Source organism: Podarcis bocagei, assembly GCF_964188305.1.
Source record: "Podarcis bocagei genome assembly, chromosome: 7".
In the NCBI taxonomy this organism is placed as follows: domain Eukaryota; kingdom Metazoa; phylum Chordata; class Lepidosauria; order Squamata; family Lacertidae; genus Podarcis; species Podarcis bocagei.
This window is the reverse complement of record NC_138132.1, coordinates 40,985,009-41,005,302: the sequence shown is the minus strand read 5'-3', so window position 1 is coordinate 41,005,302 and position 20,294 is coordinate 40,985,009. Positions and strand designations below refer to the sequence as shown.

At 45.5% G+C, this 20,294-nt stretch overlaps 1 protein-coding gene across 2 annotated transcripts in view; it reads left to right on the top strand.

Moving 5' to 3' along the window:
* GNAO1 (G protein subunit alpha o1) overlaps positions 1 to 20,294 on the top strand; it is a 174,016-nt gene that overhangs the window by 120,216 nt on the left and 33,506 nt on the right. For both annotated transcript variants that reach the window (XM_081200867.1, XM_081200866.1), the window contains exons 4-6: positions 1,304 to 1,464; positions 19,189 to 19,317; positions 20,134 to 20,263. In XM_081200867.1, the coding sequence (XP_081056993.1) occupies positions 1,304 to 1,464; positions 19,189 to 19,317; positions 20,134 to 20,263 (420 nt within the window). The remainder of the gene's footprint in view (positions 1 to 1,303; positions 1,465 to 19,188; positions 19,318 to 20,133; positions 20,264 to 20,294) is intronic.

Below are 20,294 nucleotides of genomic sequence, written 5' to 3'. Positions count from 1 at the left end.
TAGTAGCGCCGCAATAAATTACACTGTGTCACTGCTTGGCTTGAGAGGCATGTGCACCCAACCCATTGCTGGCGAACAAGCACCTGCCCCTTCCAACAGTGTGTTTCTGCAGTTTGAAGAAAAGAAATTGATGCATTCTAGCAAACAGCTTCCTCAGCAGAGCTACAGCACTGTGTGAAGGTCTTGCCAGAAAAGGAAAAGCTGCAGTCATGCTTCAAAGGTAGAAAACAGAAGAAGGAAGATGGGGGGAGGAGAGAGAGAGAGAGAGAGAGAGAGAGAGAGAGAGAGAGAGAATGAATATTCTGATTATGTATATTAGCAACCAGATATCTGATGGATAAGAAAAGTTAATGTAGAGAACTTCCAAATTGTTGCTATTTGGGGGTAAGATTCAATTGCATACATGCAAATTTAGTTTGCACCATTATAGTTGATTGGAGCTCTTGCACCGCAAACCTGCTTGCCCTGCAAAATCAGACTTCTTGCAATAAGGAAAGTGGTGGGGAAACACAGTGGGGAGTGGGGAATAATGTTTGCTACATTGACTAATCTCCCTGCAAACTTTTTGCAAGCAAATCAGGATGAGTGCTCAGTAAATGGGTGATTGGTTGTTATAGTATTATTATTCCAGAGTTTAAGTATGCATACAACAGGCACTATCAATTCCTCCTTTGTTCTCCTGGCAGAGGTGAAGCAACATATGCTCATCGATAATGCTGTCCACATTAAGGGAACAACCTTATTTGGGCTGCAGTTGACACCACCACCATCATCATCAATTGTGAAACGTCAGCAAATTTGCATGTATTTCCTTACTTGGTCCAGTGTATCCCACATCTGTAGGGCTTGGGTAGAAGGGCACAGAGTTATGCAGGGCACTGATGCTACCCTGAAACCTCAGAAGTTCTCTCTAGACTCCCCAAGCTATTTTAAAATCTCACAAGGCATTGCTCACACACCCTTCTGTGCCTATTTGTATATCCTTAAGGACTAGAAACTTCATTTCTAATGCAAAACAACAAGTGTGAAATTCTGTACTTGCTTCCAAATTCACAATTAGTGGGTCACCAGAGACTCACATGAGTATCAGTGGGAAATGAGTGGGAGTGACAAAAGCTGGTGGTAATTCTTCAGATAATGAGTGCCTTTCTAAGTACATGAAACTAAAACAAATGAGTTTTGTAGGAAAAATGAATGGTTTAAGAAATTGAATGTTTTCCCACCTTTTGCATACTTCCTTCCTGTGGATTCTTCAACACTGTGCAAATATGACATGTCCCGCTTCTTCTCTCTTTCTCTCCAGGCTGATGCAAAGATGGTCTGTGACGTTGTCAGTCGGATGGAGGACACAGAGCCCTTCTCTCCAGAACTCCTTTCAGCAATGATGAGACTTTGGGCAGACTCTGGCCTCCAAGAATGCTTCAACCGGTCCCGAGAATATCAGCTCAACGACTCTGCTCAGTAGTGAGTATCCCATAGGTCCCATAGGTCTCAAGGAGAGGCTATAGCTTTCCACAAGCTTTGCACCCATTTTAAGGCATTTTCACTTAAAGAGTTCGAAACAGCAGGACTGTTGGAAGCAGCAACTTCCAGCAGTGGCCCGTGAAGGGGGCAGAGCAGCAGCAGTGCCTTCCCAGTGGGAAAAGTGCTGCCGTTCTCTGGGGCAGCAGTAGGGTGGGGCGGAACAGTGATAAGTTCAGGAGAGCTCCAGGTTAGTTGTGGCTCTGCAGGCACATGCCTGTGGTGAGGTCAGGAGAGCTCTGAGTTGGCCGTGGTGAGTTGGCCAACCCGGAGTTCCTCTGACTTTGCCACTGCCTTGTCCCATCCCCATCTTGGTGAGCACAGGACTGCCACACCATCACCATCCCAGCTCATGGGCCATTGCTGGTAACATCTGCCCAAGAATCTCAGCTGGCCTGTGTGGACCATACCTGTCTAGATGGATCAGTGATGTCCCTTATCATCTTACCCATAAGTGGCTGGGAGGCAGGGCTACCTGCCCAGGAGGCAGTGCTTTTTTTCTAGAGGTACTCAAGGGTACACAGTACTGGCACCTTCCCCGCCAAAAGTGTGTCAGTTAGTGTAACAACTTCATGATGAGTACCAACATCATTTTTTCTATAAAAAAAAAAAATAAGCACTGCCAGGAGACTTGGTGAGGCAGTTGTTTCAGGTGGAAGCCGGGGAACAGCTGGTTGGGGCAGCAGACCCAGGGAGTGAAGGAGCACCCACTCACTGCCTTCTGTTCTTTTCCGGACCCCCATCACTGTTCCTTGCTCCGCTCCAGACTCCCTTTTTCTACCCCACTGCTTTAGCATGCCAGGGCTTCTCCAGGGTGCTCCAGTTGCCTCCGGAAAAGGAAGAGGAAGAGGAGGTGGGAGGGTGGCAGTTTCTGTTCTGCCTCCAGCTGCAAAACGCCCTAGGCTGGCCCTGCTGGGAAGACTACGATGCCTCATGGCATACGAGATGGGAACTCATTTCAGACTTCAAGCTCTCACTTGGCAAAGATGCTTTTGCACATTGGAAGTAGCAACCAGCGTGGTGTCTAAAAAATTAATTTTATCCTATATTTTGCTGAGCAGAGCTGGTGTGCGCTTTTGCTGGCAACTGCAACTCCATCAGATGTAACTTTGTAAAAGTGCCACAGAATAAAGTGTGAGATCCTGTGCATTTAGGTATCAGTAATCATAATTTGGCACAGCTGTACACGAAAAAAGGGGAGGAAAGATTCAGGAGTTTGGCCAGTGATACAATACGTCACCCACAGGAAACAGCAGCGGCGGCACAACAGCAAATGATTGGATTTGTTAAGACCTTTGTTAGGAGAAGGGAATGCAGCTCAGAGGCAGAGCAAGTGCTTTGCACGCAGAAGGTCCCAGGTTCAATCCCTTACCTCTCTGCATAGGGCCAAGAAAGGCCCCTTTTTGAAATCCTGCAGGAATGCTCAGCACAGACCCATTCCCCACTTGTGCAATGCTCTCCCCAGGGAGGCTCGCCTGGCACCTTCGTTACATATTTTTAGGCGACTGGCAAAAACATTTCTCTTCTCCCAAGTTTTGGGCAAATTAAACAATCTTTTGAACCATATAAACTGGGGGTTTTTGTCTTCGTTTGTTACTATGGTGTATATTTTTGTGATTTTATATTGTAAACTGCCCTGTGATCCTCGGATGAAGGGCAGCATGGAAATTAAATAAGTAAATATTCAGTGACCTTTAAAAGGGGCTGCAATAGTCCATGGAAGGGAAGGCTACCAAAGGTAGGTTGCCGCCTTATACACATCACCAAAAAGGGGGGGGGGGGAATCAACAAAAAGCAGACACAGCTTTGCATATGCAATTTTGTATGCATAGATGGCAATTTAGAAAAAGCTTAATTTAAAAAGAATTGCAATTCCTTTCACCAACGGTAGGGAATTTCTGGCCCACCCCACAGTGAGCCATCGCCAGGCTGACCTCACGAGGAAGCTACTTCTTGTTATTTCCAGCCCAAATCTATGAATTTATGAGTTTGCTCCAATTCTGACCCTTCACTGAATGTAGGTCTGCACCACATGCCACATCTCAGAGATCTGGGGTGCTGTGAGAAGGGGCATCTCCTAGTGATCTCAAAGTCCAGCCAGGTGTGTGGTCCAGATACCTTGAAGGCCGCCTCCCTGAGGTATATCAAGACAGTGACTTCCAACTTCAAGGGTCTTTGGCAGGAGGAGGTCAGAATGAGTGAGTCCATTTAAGATCGGTAGGATGGGTAAGTCCTTTGACTGCCTTCCTCCTACTTAGATCAGAGATGCTATAGATAGTGAGAGAACATATACATATGTTTTTGTTCATTGGCAGCATCTGGAAGAAGATGCATTCATGGACAGCCATCTCTCTTTATCATCACTGGCCACAGACACTCCCCATAAGAGCACATGCACCTTCCTCTGCCAGAGACTGAATGGATAATCAATACACATAAAGCCTACCTTATTTGTTAAAGTTGTCTCCATCGGCACTCACGTAAGCTCTGCAGTGAACATGGCTACCAGCCCTTCCTTTGCAAACTATTCTCTGTTCTCTTTGGGGAGGATTTTGGGCTGCCAATTTTGGGAGAAGCATGGGGAACACAAGGCCCAAATGCAAACCTCCAGGCCTCTTTGCCCCTCACCAGCAATGTTGCACTGCACTCTTCTTTTTTTTGTGCTGTCTTAATGTGATTTTGAACTCTGATCCTGCTTGGATCATGGATGGTGGATAGCGAGCGAGAGGTGGGCGAGTGTGTCTAGAAACTAGCCTACTGTGCACAGGTACAATTCACATTCTTGGTTCTCCATGCTTTTGCCCTGGCCAACCCATCTCTGGCCTGTGTCCCTCAGAAGGTTGCCAAGTATGGCTGAAAAGGGGTCTCTGTTCCTGTTTTGGGAGTTATTGAGACAGGCAGGAATCTGCCCGAGTGGGAAGCCTGTGGCCATCCAGATGTTGTTGAACTACATACAGTCTTGCCATACGTCAAGAAAATCCCTGACATGTCCTTGTTTTCAGGTGTAAAAATGGCATCAGGGTTGAATTTTCCCAAAGCAGCAAATTTTGCCAAAGTGGCAAAATGTCAGGGGAAACCTGGATATATGGCAATATGATGGAAAAAGCAGCCGGAAACTCAACAACTTTGGTGGTTTCCTTTAAAAAGCTCAACAATTTTGGGGTTTTCCTAATAATAATAATAATAATAATAATAATAATAATAATAATTTATTATTTATACCCCTCCCATCTGGCTGAGTTTCTGCAGCCACTCTGGGCGGCTTCCAATCGAGTGTTAAAAACAATACAGCATCAAATATTAAAAACTTCCCTAAACAGGGCTGCCTTCAGATGTCTTTTAAAGAGAAGATAGCTGCTTATTTCCTTCACATCTGAAGGGAGGGTGTTCCACAGGGTGGGGGCCACTACCGAGAAGGCCATCTGTCTGGTTCCCGGTAACCTCACTTCTCGTAATGAGGGAACCGCCAGAAGGCCCTCGGCGCTGGATCTCAGTGTCCGGGCTGAACGATGGGGGTGGAGACGCTCCTTCAGGTATATAGGACTGAGGCCGTTTAGGGCTTTAAAGGTCAGCACCAACACTTTGAATTGTGCTTGGAAACGTACTGGGAGCCAATGCAGATCTCTCAGGACCAGTGTTATGTGGTCCCGGCGGCCACTCCCACTCCCGCATTCTGGATTAATTGCAGTTTCCGGGTCACCTTCAAAGGTAGCCCCACGTAGAGCGCATTACAGTAGTCCAAGCGGGAGATAACTAGAGCATGCACCACTTTGGCAAGACAGTCCTAAATAATGCTCAACAACTTTGCAGGAGTCAGGAATTTTGCTTTTTGAAGTATGGCAACGCTACACACAGGGCGATGCCATAGGGCCCTCCTTGCTCACAATTCAACGCTTGCAGATGAGCCTGGCATTCTGACCTCCCTTCCTGCACTCCTGCAGACATATCATCCCTGATCCTGCCATCCTCAAGCCTCTGAGACTCCATCATTTGTATGCAGTCCTCAGTGCTCCAAAGCGGCATTTACAGAAGCGTTGGCTGTGCCAGGCCTGCTGGACAAGCCTATTCTCTTTTCCCCTTTACAACCTGGGAATACCCAATGAGCCTGTTGTCCTTGCCCCTCTTTGCTCCTTCCCTCTCTCTGGCTCTCATTCACAGAGGCCCATTAAAGCATTTTATTCAGCAGAGACCAGCTAACAAGCGCAAGTCTGCCATAAAGGAAACAAATGCCATTTTCAGATAGTTGGTTGCTAGGGGAGTTTGTTCCTGCTAGGCAAAGGAAGATGGGAACTGTAAAAAATAAAAATGGAAAAAAGTCAACTAAAGTGGAGAGCAAAGGCACAGGGAAGGCTGGATAAGGAGTGGAGCTGGGATAAATTCAGTTCAGTGTGCATTTAAAGGCGAATCTATCAAATTCATGCTTTCCGAAACATATGCAAACCAAAATGCAGCCATCCATTGAAATTCACACTTCTCTAAATGTTGAAATGCAGTTTTCCAGCCAAGTCATGTGTACAAAATGGCATATTTTATTTACTGCATATATATATATATATATATATATATATATATATATATATATATATATATATATGGAGGTTTTGGTGTCTTCGGGTGTCTTCCCGTGTAAGAGTTGGGGTGTCTAGGCGACGTTTCGACGAGGTCTCACTCGTCATCTTCAGGCTGGTGCTTTCGGCTTCTTGTTACTGGAACAGAGCAGGATCTCAGTGTTTGAGTTCCTATAAATACTGTTGAGGGGGTGTGGTGTATAGCCTCCAACGTTCTGGGCAGAGAGGAAGTTCCCAGGTTAGTGTGTCTTTTCTTCTTTTGTTCATTAATTACTTGAGGGATATCTTGAGTGATTTCTTGAGTGATATTCTGAGTACCACTTAGGAGGGTCATTAGGTGTGGATTAGTTGCTAAAGCTTTCGTGTCTTGACCTCTTGAGCTTGTAAAGAGTTTTTTCTGAGAAGATGGCTGTACTTCACTTAGTTGTGCTCTGGCTTGGCTTCGTGTATAGGGGCGAGCTGTGGTTTTGTGCCCTGTGCCAGCCAGATCTGTGTAAGGATTGCAGGGGGGTGCAGCATCCGGAGGTGCCACTATGGTTTGGCTACTGGATGGTGTCTGTAATTTATCTGTGGAGAGGGTCTGGGTTTGGGTCTGGTGTGGTTGATTGGAGATGGCGTTCTGTGTGCCTCTGGTTCTGGTGTCGGTTTTTGTGGGGAGGGCTATTTTCCAGATGTCTGGCAGGCGGGACGTATCGTCACGCTTGTTCATGTTGTGAGGGTGTTTCTCTATCTCGATGGCTTCCATGATTATTCTCTTGTGGTGGTGTTCCGTGTTAAAGAGCAATTTGGAATCTGAAAAATTAATTTCGTGTCCTGTTTCTTTCATGTGTTGGTAAAGAGAGGAAGTTTTTTCTTCTTTTTTGACGGCATTCTTGTGTTCTGCGATACGTGCATTTATTCGTCTGTTTGTTTGTCCAATGTACGTGGCTGGGCCAACATCCTCTGCTCCAGCAAACCACCCAGAAGCAATTTACACAAAGAAGAACAGAAAGCACTCACCAACCTGAGGAAAGACAACAACATAATCATTCTCCCAGCAGACAAAGGTAATGCCACTGTTGTGATGAACACATCGGACTACCAAGCAAAACTATCAAATCTACTCCAAGACCCTACCTACCAACCTATAAAAACAGATCCCACCACCTATCTGGAAAAAACCACCAAATCCAAAATAAAAGCCTCTCCTATCAGTGAAGAAATCCAGCTAAGAATCATCCCCAGAGAAAAATCATCCAGATGCCCCAAACTCTACGGTCTCCCCAAGATACACAAAGAAGGAACACCACTCAGACCAATAGTCAGCTCCATAGGCTCACCTCTACAAAATCTCGCTAAATTTCTCGCTAAGCAACTTCAGCCCTATGCAGAATCTATCGCTTCACACGTTACAAACTCCTTCCAGTTCATAGAAACAATAAAGAAGCAAAACCTACATCCCGACGACCTACTTGTGAGCTTCGATGTTGTATCTCTCTTCACACAAGTGCCCATTAATGAAGCCTTGACAGCCATTCAAAACAAATACAATCCCCCCGAATACATCCTGGACCTGACCAACCACTGCCTAACCAACACGTACTTCATCCACAATGGACAAAGATACAAACAGATAGAAGGAGCACCTATGGGATCACCCCTCTCACCGGTCATCGCAAATCTGTACATGGAACACTTTGAAACCAATGCTTTAGACAAGTCAGAACACAAACCCAAACTTTGGCTCAGGTATGTTGACGACACCTTTGTAATTTGGCCACACGGGAAGAAAAAACTAGATAGCTTCCTCACACATCTCAACAGCCTACACCCCAAAATACAATTCACTATGGAAATAGAAGCCAACAACCAACTTCCCTTCCTTGACGTCCTAATCTACAAAAAACCTGATGGCTCCCTAGGACACACTATCTACCGGAAAAAAACACACACCAACCGCTACTTACATGCACAATCACACCACCACCCTGCACAAATAAACTCCGTAGCCAAGACTCTCATCTCCAGAACCAAACGCCTGGCTGACAAAGACCACTTGACAACTGAGTTACAGAATCTTTCAAATGTGTTAATCGCCAACGGATACCAGCAAAACAGGGTTACGAAGCTAATCCAAAAAGAAACACCCCCCAAAAACCAAGACACAGAAGAAAACAATGGCATGGCCCTCCTTCCTTATATCAAGGGCACTACAGATAAAATTAGCAAAATCCTCCACAAACACAATATCAAAACAGCCTTTTGCACCAACCAAAAAATAGCCAATATCCTCAGAAACCCCAAAGATAAAATCCAGTTAGAAAACCAAGGGGTCTATGAAATACCCTGCAAAGTCTGCCCAGCCACGTACATTGGACAAACAAACAGACGAATAAATGCACGTATCGCAGAACACAAGAATGCCGTCAAAAAAGAAGAAAAAACTTCCTCTCTTTACCAACACATGAAAGAAACAGGACACGAAATTAATTTTTCAGATTCCAAATTGCTCTTTAACACGGAACACCACCACAAGAGAATAATCATGGAAGCCATCGAGATAGAGAAACACCCTCACAACATGAACAAGCGTGACGATACGTCCCGCCTGCCAGACATCTGGAAAATAGCCCTCCCCACAAAAACCGACACCAGAACCAGAGGCACACAGAACGCCATCTCCAATCAACCACACCAGACCCAAACCCAGACCCTCTCCACAGATAAATTACAGACACCATCCAGTAGCCAAACCATAGTGGCACCTCCGGATGCTGCACCCCCCTGCAATCCTTACACAGATCTGGCTGGCACAGGGCACAAAACCACAGCTCGCCCCTATACACGAAGCCAAGCCAGAGCACAACTAAGTGAAGTACAGCCATCTTCTCAGAAAAAACTCTTTACAAGCTCAAGAGGTCAAGACACGAAAGCTTTAGCAACTAATCCACACCTAATGACCCTCCTAAGTGGTACTCAGAATATCACTCAAGAAATCACTCAAGATATCCCTCAAGTAATTAATGAACAAAAGAAGAAAAGACACACTAACCTGGGAACTTCCTCTCTGCCCAGAACGTTGGAGGCTATACACCACACCCCCTCAACAGTATTTATAGGAACTCAAACACTGAGATCCTGCTCTGTTCCAGTAACAAGAAGCCGAAAGCACCAGCCTGAAGATGACGAGTGAGACCTCGTCGAAACGTCGCCTAGACACCCCAACTCTTACACGGGAAGACACCCGAAGACACCAAAACCTGCATTCCTGTACCCGTGAAAATCTACGAAAGCAAATATATATATATATATATATATATGCGCAGTATATATTTGTCCTTCTCTCATAGTTTGTCTGTTGGCTTAGCCAATTCTGCATAGTTCATCAGTTTTTCTTCCATTGTTCTTTTGATGGTATTTCTTCCATCTTCCAGTATTGTGCAATCAAGATTCTTGCCGCTGTTGTAGCATACATAAATAATATCCATTTTTCTTTTGGTAGCTCTTGATTTGAAATACCTAACAAAAAGGATTCAGGATGTTTAACAAAATTCATTTTAAACATTTTTTTCAATTCATTGTATATCATTTCCCAATAATTTTTAATGCATTTGCATTCCCACCACATATGATAAAATGTTCCTTCCTTTTCCTTACATCTCCAACATCTGTTATTTTCTTTCCTAAACATCTTTGCCTTTTTCACTGGTGTGATATACCATCTATAGATCATTTCCATGAAATTCTTTCAAATTGAATATTGTGAAATACACAATCATTTATTTACTGCATTTCAATCCCACCTTTTCCCTCAGGGAGCTCAAGGCGGCGCACACGGTTTCCCCCATCCTCCTCATGTAATCCCCACAACACCCCTGTGAGGTAGGCTGGACTGAGAGGCGGTGGCTGACCCAGAGGCCACTCAGTGAGCTACATGGCCAAGTGGGGATTGGAGCCCTGGTCTTCCAGGTCCTAGTCCAACACTAGCCACTAAGCCACATTGGCGCTATAAAAGGATATATATGCAAATGATCTGGTTCAGGGGTTCTCAAGCTAATCTTCAGATGCAGATGTGGGCACAGAACAGGGCTGATGGCTGTCAATGTGGCTACAAGGCAGTCTTATCCAATAATTGGAGATTCATTTTTCATATAAAGGCAAACCTACATATTTGCACATTCGGAAAGAATATGTGAACTGAAATTAAATTTGCACTCCTGAGTTTTGCAGTGCACTTCTGCAGCCAAGTTACGTGTACAAAAATGTGTATACGAAAGCGTGCATAAAATACATACCGGTATATTCGTGAAAATTGCATACAAAAATAGATTCTATGAGGGGAAGTTGCTTGCAAAAGTGTGCGTGTTAGGCAAGTTTGTAACGCAAAAATTTGTGTATATGAGGAGAATTTCATAGAGGAGGATTTTGCTTTTTTAAAAAAATTAAATCACAAACTGTTATGGAAATGTGGGGAACTGAAATTAAGAAACAGAGGGAAACAGATACTGATGGTTTCCCCCCCTTCCCTACTTTCTGAGGGAGAGAGGATTTAGACAGGTAGGGAGACATGAGTGTTTATTTTATCTGTATGTCCCATTAATAAATGCTGGTCACACCCTGTCATAGTGGCTTCTTCCTTCAACAGGGTCTTTTTTTCCTGGTCTGCTTGCTTGCTTTGTTTCTGCATATACACAGTGTGGATGCTTGAGGAGTGTTTTCAGCCTGCGTTTTTAAGTGAACTAAGCAAATTTGAACTTCCCAGACAACAGATTCAAACACTGTTACCCACTGTTACTCCTCCTAATTTTACAGTACTGTCCTTGAGTCACAAAAAGGCCTGGCCTGCATCTAAAAATGTGTATTTCAGAATGTGTACAAAAATGTGCATTCAGGGTAAAATGCATACAAGCATGTGGATATAATGCAAATTTTCGTGCAGTTAAAAAAAAACTGGCATGGAAACAGAACAGAGCAGCTTTCGAATGAACTTATGCAAAACTGAAGTGGGCTGGTCTGTTCATCCCATACACAGAGAGCCCCCTAGAGGCTTGACATGGAACAACACCATGGCTTCACTGAGAACATGGAGGCTTGACTAGGGTTGCCATATTCCCAAAAGTTGTTTAGGTTGTTTGAGACTTGGGGGGGGGGACATCTCCCCCCCCAAAAAACACACACACATTCATTTGGGGGGCTCTTCTTGGCCTAACTTGCCATACGTCTGGATTTTCCCAGACATTTTGCCGATTCAGCAAAAATCCACCCGGACGCCGTTTTTTTGAGCGGTTCCCGGAAGGCTTGACTCTGGGTTCAGATCAGAGCACACTGTTATTATCTCATTTTTTAAAAGAGGAAAAATGATGTATCTTGTTAGACTTGCGAAAGATTCTAACCCCATTTACTAGGGTGTAAGCCCCATTGAATTCAGTTGGGCTTACTGAGTAGAAATGGTGAGGATTACACTTTTAGTTACTTATTTCTGCTGCACTCTTAGTGTTTATGGCATTATCACTATACATGGCTGAAAAAGAAAAAAGAACTTTCCCATGGGGTCCAAAGGATGGGGAAAGGATCCCTCTCTATTCACCGCTCTTTCTGCACCCTTTGTCATCTCCAACTCACCAGTTATTCACAGCTTCTTCAAAAGCAATCAAATTGTCATTTGCTTTCATATAAACCACTTTCAGATCTCTGTCTGAAAAGCAACCTATGAATATCCTTAAATAAATAAATGTTATGCTTTCTCTGTCCACGGAGTTCCAGCATCAGTAAAACAGTTTCATATATAAAACCATTTAAAACAATTTTCATTTATAAGAACAGTTTCGGGTCCAATAGAAGTATAGGTCTTTAGTAGATGCCAAAAAGATGGTAAAGACAGTGCCTGTCAGATACGCAACGGAAAAGGCAGGCAGGTTCCACCTATTTTTATTTTTATTTTTCAAATAAGAAAATGGCGGAGGGGTACAAGGTCACTCTTCTGGCCACTCTGCCCCTGCTTGTCTGTCAACAGAGAGACAAGCTGCCGTTCTGATGGTGAGCGCTGTATGTTTGCATATAAACTACTGCACAGACAGCCTTCAGCTTTGAACTGGACTGAGGCCAGGAATTAATTCATGCAGGCCACTAGCTTGCAAGAAGTCGTCCTATCCTGGCACAAAGTCAGGCCCGCCCAGAGCTGGCTGGTGGCATACACCAGACCGTACCCCAGTGAGATCTTGCGTGCTCAACCTTTCCAGTGAACCAGGATAAAACAGTAGCTGAGAAAGAGAGAATCGTTGACAGTGGGCCTCTCCAGCTGGCTGGGTGACCCGGAGGGAGGAATGGAGGTTGAGATATTGCAAGGTTGGCCAAAGTTCTTAAGCTTACAAAGATGGCAGTGTAATCTAGGAGCTGGAGTGTTGCACTCAGTCTAGGCCACAAAGCTCCTGCAAGCGCCTAGCCTAATCTACCTGTCACAGGTTGTTGTGAAGGTGAAGATGAGGGGGGGAGGGTGGAATGACAATAGTATGAGCAGCAAAGCTAGAAGGCCCCAGTTTAAAGCTCATCTCAGTCACAGCCTAACGTACTCTTGGACTGGGGTGTGTTGTACTGGTCTACTTTAAGATCATCAGAAGAGCCCTTCTGGATCTGGTCAAAGACCATCTGGTCCTGTGTCTTTTTTTCACAATGGCTACCCAGGTACAGTGGTACCTCGAGTTAAGTACTTAATTCGTTCCGGAGGTCCGTTCTTAACCTGAAACTGTTCTTAACCTGAAGCACCACTTTAGATAATGGAGCCTCCTGCTGCCGCCGTGCCCCCAGAGCACAATTTCTGTTCTCATCCTGAAGCAAAGTTCTTAACCTGAGGTACTATTTCTGGGTTAGCGGAGTCTGTAACCTGAAGCATATGTAACCTGAAGCGTATGTAACCTGAGGTACCACTAATGGGAAGCTCACAAGCAGGACTTGAGTGGCACAGCAACTCCTCCCTGAGTTGTCGTAAGTAAATGCCTATTCAGGCTCCTCAAAACCCACAGCCGCTTTCACTTCATGATGCTCATTCCTCTCCATGGCTAACGAAAACCAAAATAAATGATGCAAAGGAAGCAAAATTATGCACATCAGATCAATTTCCACAATGGTTTCACAGCTCAGAGAATTCAGCTTTTCCTGGCCCACAATTTGGATTTCTTGGGAGCGGAGCTTTCGTTGTCCTTTTAGAGTTGAGTACCGTAGTTTTCGCTCCATAACACGCGTTTTTTTCCTCCTAGAAAGTAAGGGGAAATGTCTGTGCGTGTTACGGAGCGAATGCTTCCCTCCTCCGTGGTTTCCAGCGGGAGAAGAGCCGCTGAGTGGGGAGGAGAGAGGGACAGAGTGCCTGCTTCTTTAAAGGAGCAAAGCGAGAGGGGAGAGGAGCCACTTACACGAGTGTAAGCGGCTCCTGTCCGGTTGGCTCCTTTAAAGCAAGCAGGTTCTGCTTCTCTCCCTCCTCCCCACTCAGCGGCTCTTCTCCCCTCTCGCTCCTTCAGCTCGCTAAGGTGGGGGCGGGGAGGGAGAGAAGCAGAGCCTGCTTGCTTTAAAGGAGCAAAGTGGGAGAGGAGCCGCTTACACGAGTGTAAGCGGCTCCTGTCCGGTTGGCTCCTTTAAAGCAAGCTGGCTCTCTGTATCTCTTTCCTCCCGCTTTGCTGGAAATAGCAGGCAAGATTTTCAGTGTCCTCACGCTTTGCTTTTCAGCTCACTAAGGGTGGGGGGGGGGAGGAGGGAGAGAAGCAGAATCTGCTTGCTTTAAAGGAGCCTACCGGACAGGAGCCACTTACACTCGTGTAAGCGGCTCCTGTCCGGCAGGCTCCTTTAAAGCAAGCAGGCTCTCTGTCCCTTCAGCAAAGTTTTTCAGCTTGCTAAGGGGAGGGGGGGAGAGAAGCAGAGCCTGCTCCATGCGTGCGTCTTGTCCCTTGAGTGCTTTTCCTTCCCTCCCCACTTAAAACGTGGTTACAAAGCACAGATCCACATGGATCCTCAGGATTTTTGCACTGGGTCACCCCAAATTCACCATCAGGTCACATAGCATGTCCATGGCTACAGTTTGTACCAAAAAAATTTACGCACCCACTGTTGCCTGGGGCTGCAGTGGTGCAAAAACATTGTTACAAACATGGATCCACATGGATCCTCAGGATTTTTGCATTGGGCTACCCCAAACTCACCGTCAGATCACATGTCTGTGGCCACAGTATGAACCACAAAAATCATACATCCACTTTTTCGTTTAGAATATTTTTTTCTTGTTTTCCTCCTCTAAAAACTACATGCGTGTTATGGTCGGGTGCGTGTTATAGAGCGAAAAATACGGTACATTTTGCCTTTCAGTTTTTTGAAGGGATGCTGAGTCAGAGCAATGCTTTTAGCTTAGCGTGCTGCCTCTCTTGACTGCAGCCAGTCAGATACCCCTGGAGAAACTCAGAAGCTGAGAAAGATGGTAAAATTCCAGTAGTATAGTGGCAATTTCAGATGTGCAAATTCATGACAGTCATAGTCAGGGCCCTTTCTAAGATTGTACAATAATCTTATAGAATAAAAGTGTTTAGGAATCATAGAATTGTAGAGTTGGGATCCTAAGGGTCATCTAGGATGTATTGCAATGATCAGTGCAGATCTCCATATGTTGTCTTTCAGCTAGTTACTGTTTTCTGTGCACATACGTGGGCAATTGATTTTGAGGGTTCCAGTATCTTCTTTTGGAGTGACCTAAGTTGTTTTCATTGAAATGTCATGGTATATAATGGAACCTGCACACCAGTCTCTTGAAACTGAAGCACCAGGTGTTTTTGATGCTTGTAAATGCTTAGCTTTAGAGCAAACAGAACAACAAGTCTTCATTGTTTTCCCCAGCACCTACTGAATAGTGACTCTAAGAGCCATTCCTCCATGACTGACTCAACTGCTCTCATTCCAGTCAGCGCAAAGGGTGAGGAGACTTCCTCTCAGTGGCTAAGAAGCTCCCTTTTCATGCTGTGACTGGATAGCTCTAGGATGTTGGAGACAGGGAGCCTGCTTAAGAAATAGTAATGGGTCCCCTCAACCTGGACCACTATACCTCTGTACCCATAGGAGTCTGTGTGCACTTGAAGGTTGGGGTAGTGGTGATTGTGGGCACTGCAGCCAAGAATTCAAGACCATCCAATAAGCTCAATGGTGGAAGATTCAGGACACACAAAAGAAAGCACTTGTTCATTCTGAGCACAGTCAAGCTGTGGAACTCGCTCTAACAATAGGTAGCGATGGCCACCAACTTGGAGGGTGCTAAAAGAGGATTAGACAGGTTCGTGGGGGATAAGACTGGCACACTAGCTGTATTCTGCTTCCACTGCTGGACACAGCATGCCTCTGAATACCAATTTCTGGGAATCGCAAGTGGGGAAACTGCTGCTGCCCTCAGGTCCCGCTTGGGAGCTTCCCAGAGGCATCACTGTGAGAGCAGAAGGCTGAACTAGATGGGCTTTTGGTCTGAACCAGCAGCAGGGCTCTTCCTATGTTCTTAAGTGCACGGTTGGCAGACTGAACTCATATGAGCCCACACTGCAGATGTTCCCCTGTGGTAATAGCAGGTCTGCATCATTCGACTGTATCAACTTCAATTTTCATCTGAGGCAGCCGCTGAGATGCTCATTAGGATAAAATCCTCCCAGTTGTCTCGTACAACATGCATTTGGTTCATCACTTTCAAAAGCTTACATATTCTCAAGGTGCAAGCAGCTCAGTACGGTTCTAATATATTTCATTGGTATGGCCCATATATCAGTGTTGCCCAAGGACCAGCCTCCGCCTTGAGGATTAGCTAGGGAGCGAAGAATGGCTGTCACAATGTCACCTCAGTTGGATAAAGGACAAGATTCTGTAATGTGAGAACATAATCTCTTTACTGTCCTTTTTTTTTTTTTGTCTGGGCATTTCCTCAGTCGGTTTGGGAGAGCAGTAGGGATGAACGGTGCTGCTTTGTATGCAGAAGGTTCTGGGTTCTGTATGAAAAATGACAACAATAATTTTATTGTTTGTACCCCACGTATCTAACTGGGTTGCCCCAGCCACTCTGGGTAGCTTCAAACATGAAACCCTGGGGAGCTGCTAACAGTCATTGTAGACACTGCAGTCAGGGCCCTGCGCTCCCGGGCTGGCTGGAAAAGCCCTGAAAGGCAGGGAACAGGTCTTCCAGGACTTACAGCCAAAATGTAATACAGTTGCTGGAACTCTTCTGTCCCAAACTAGCCTATACTTTTTGGGGGGGTGGGTGGTTTGGATGAATATTCTGCCGCCTTAATGGCTCAGGGCCCCAACAACTGCCCCAATGTGACAGTCAAATGAGCCAGATGCCAACAGCTACTTAACAGAACTGTCATCTTCAGCAGGGCTAATATGTTCAAAAGCCATTCTGTAATTGTGGGGCTGGCGGTGGGGCTCTCCTGAAGCCTGCCATCCTGCTATTCCCCGACCTGATCTGGAGGTTGTGGGGATGGTGGGGGGGGAGAAGCAGGCTTGCTTCTCCCACCCCCAGCCTCCAGATCAGGTCGGGGAATAGCGGGATGGCGGAGCGCTGCCATCCCGCTATTCCCCGACCTGATCTGGAGGTTGTGGGGATGGTGGGGGGGAGAAGCAGGCTTGCTTCTCCCACCCCCAGCCTCCAGATCAGGTCGGGGAATAGCGGGATGGCGGCGCTTCGCCATCCCCCTATCCCCCGAGCTTGTGGGGCTGGGGGGGGAGAAGCAGGCTTGCTTCTCCCCCCCGCCAGCCTCCAAATCAGGTCGGGGAATAGCGAGGTGGCGGCTCTGCGCCTCCCCGCTGTCCCCAGCTTTTGGGTGCAGGCTGCTGCCCGCAAGCCTTGCGAGCCCGCGGGACATCCCGCCGGGCTTGCAAGACTTGGGATAGCTTCCTGAAGCCTGGAGAGCGAGAGGGGTCGGTGCGCACGGACCCCTCTCGCTCTCCAGGCTTCAGCAAAAGCCTGCATTCGCACCATAGGACGCACACACATTTCCCCTTCATTTTTGGAGGGGAAAAAGTGCGTCCTATAGTGCGAAAAATACGGTACATGCAATGCAGTCTACCTGAGGTCACATGCAAATAATAAGGAGACATATGATCATGCCAGTGGTTATAACTCTTCCCTGCTGATGATATATGAAATTCTATGAGAATCCTTGTTGCCCTGGGCATGTACCCTCAAGCCACAGTCATCTCTGGAAAATAGGTGTTTGCTGGTGAGTCTACTATGTCCTTTGCCACACCGGCTTTGCTGGCTAGGGCTGGGAGTAGTCCAAAACATCTGGAGGGCACCAGGCTATCACAAGCTGGCAAAGTGCTTCAGAAACTCATGTTGGCCAGAGATGATGTTGGTGAGAAGAAATGCATGTGTTCATTTATCAGTGGTGCCTCTACCACACCACTTTCAACTCACTTAAATAATGTCTCTGTGCAGCCTAAAAAAATGGAAAGGGGAAAATCTTTCTGCTAGGCTGAATGCTAACATGTGAAGATGTCCAGAAGGGCATTTCCTGATATGGTTTCCTGCTTTCTTTCCTATAGCTCAACCACTCTCTTTCCTACTGTGCCCCAAGAGATGTAATTTTGCCTTCAGCAGCAAACTGCAATAGAGCTTTCCGCTTGTTCACCCCGCTAATGACTGACTCATAAAATGGTACTCTGTTGCAATACAAAACATTTAAGAAGATAAGATCAATACATTCAGGCGATGCATATGGGTTGAGGACTTGTATCAGAAGCATCCCCGCTTGGTTTCAGAGTCACTCTGTATTTCCAGTTCAGCTTATTATTCAGGACCAAATTAGATCTGTTAAAAACAAAGCTCTTTTTTCCCTTTCTCACAGAAGTGGATCAAATTTGCAGGCATAATAGCCCTCCAGTGGATTAAGCTGTACAATCTGTAGGCAGAATCATGGGGTTTTGTGCAGGGCAGCTTTAAAGTTTGATTTTTAAAACAGAAAAGAAAGGAAATCTATTTTATTTTCTGCCAGACTTTGATGCAATTTACAGGTATGATCACCCTTTCCCCTCTGAGGGCACAAAGCCTGCAAAATTTCAGAATTATAGCTGCAGCTGTTCTCCAGACTGCCACAGGAATGTGGCCCTCCAGGCCTTCCTATCTGGCCCTTGAAGCTCTTTCCAGACCAAACCCCCCATTGGCACTGCTTCATGTCCTAAGAGTTTTTGTCTGGCTGCAACGCATCCTTGAATTCTGATAATGCCTCTTACTTGTCTGGACAAAATATGGGGGATATATGAGCATGTGTAGTAACTAGCCCACGGTTCAAAGGTAAAATTGACATCCATTGCTCCACCCACTTTTGCCTCTGGCCCTCCCCACCACTGGCATGTGGCCCTCAGAAAGGAATGCGGCCCTTGAACTGAAAAAGGTTTTCCTTCCATACTTTACCACTTGGGGATTGGCACCATAGAAATCATAGGAGCAAGGTAGAGAAGGGAACATATATCCCAGGAAAGACTGGAATGGGGAAATGTTGGAGAGCGGACTTCAAACCTCCATCATAGACTTGGGGGGGGGGGGATTCATCCACATTCCCCTGGAAGCAAGAGATCTCTGTTGACTTGAATAGAGGAAGCGGTGGCAGTGGAGAAAAAATGGCATAGACCTACATGTCAGTTGAAAATCTCTGAACAACTGCATAAGTAATGTATAACATGCAGGGCTTTTTTCAGCTGGAACTCATGGAAACTCAGTTCTGGCACTTCTCAGGTGGGTGCCATTCTAAGAGAATGAGTTCTGGCATCTCTTTTTCTAGAAAAATAGCACTCACTGCTTATTTCTTTCATTCATTCATTTTCTATACCACACTACATCCGAGGATCACTGGACAATTTACAATATAAAACCAAAAAAGGATGTAATATAGTAACAAACAAAAACAATAACACACCCCTTCTCCCACACAGTATATTTATATGTGGTTTAATTCTGTTCTTTGTTGTTTAAATAACTTCTGACATTTAGAAGTATGTTTTCCCAAAGAGAATTTTCTCTCCTTAAGCATCAATGAAAAACATTACAGCGTATTTTATTCTTATAACTCATATATGCTTATGCTTTTCCTTAATGTTTTCCACTTTACAGCTACCTAGACAGCTTAGATCGAATCGGAGGTGCTGACTACCAGCCTACAGAGCAAGACATCCTTCGAACCAGGGTCAAAACAACTGGCATTGTAGAAACCCATTTCACGTTCAAAAACCTTCACTTCCGGTTAGTGTGATGTGAAAATGCAAACAGATTATCATGACTATGCAACTTTCAGCTGTGTGGGATTACAATCTTTCTGCTCAAGCCAGACAACAACCCTCGCATTTCATAACCGTGCAACATAGCACAGAGCAGAAATTGACAAAGAAAATTCCAACCTGAATTAACAAAGCGGGGCTCATGCTATAAATGTGTAATATGACGTCATCAAACTTTATTTATTTATACACGTTCTTTGTAGCTTCCTGTCTAAAGGCATTGAAAAGGAATGGACAATGGAACATGAGGTAGAAACATGCCAAGCAATAGCATCAAAGAACTCTGAAACCATCAAGATTTAAACAGCAAATGAAATTAAACAGCAGCACTAACCTTCACACACAAAAAGTTCCAAAATCAAAATGACTAAGGGCAAGTCCAGGTGGGGTGTTTATTGACACAAAAGTTGGTTGTTAGCCCGCACTTTCTAGTATCATTCTCCTGTCACTTTTCTACTGCTAAGAAATCTGAAAAGAAAATGGGATGTGAGATGGCACTGATGTGTGTGTAATGACTACTAGCTGGCAATGACTGGGGAGCTTGAGGCCCAGGAGCTGAATGCAGCCTCCAAGCCTCTCTACCTGTTCCTTAGAACTCTCTGGAGGCCACACCCATTTCCTTAGGTTGATCTATAAAAAACAACAACAACTCCCCTGTAATTTCCACCGTCAATTCTAGTCCTGTGCTCTGGCGCAGCAGAGAACGATGCTTGGTCTTGTGGGACTAGCCATGCAATTCTTTGGATTCTGGGCATAATGAAGGGTTGTGTTTCTTCCTCAGGCTGTTTGATGTTGGAGGTCAGAGGTCAGAACGTAAGAAATGGATCCACTGTTTTGAGGATGTCACAGCAATCATTTTCTGTGTCGCGCTGAGCGGGTATGACCAAGTGCTCCATGAAGATGAAACTACGGTGAGTATTCTCTGGGCGGAAGAGTTCCCTG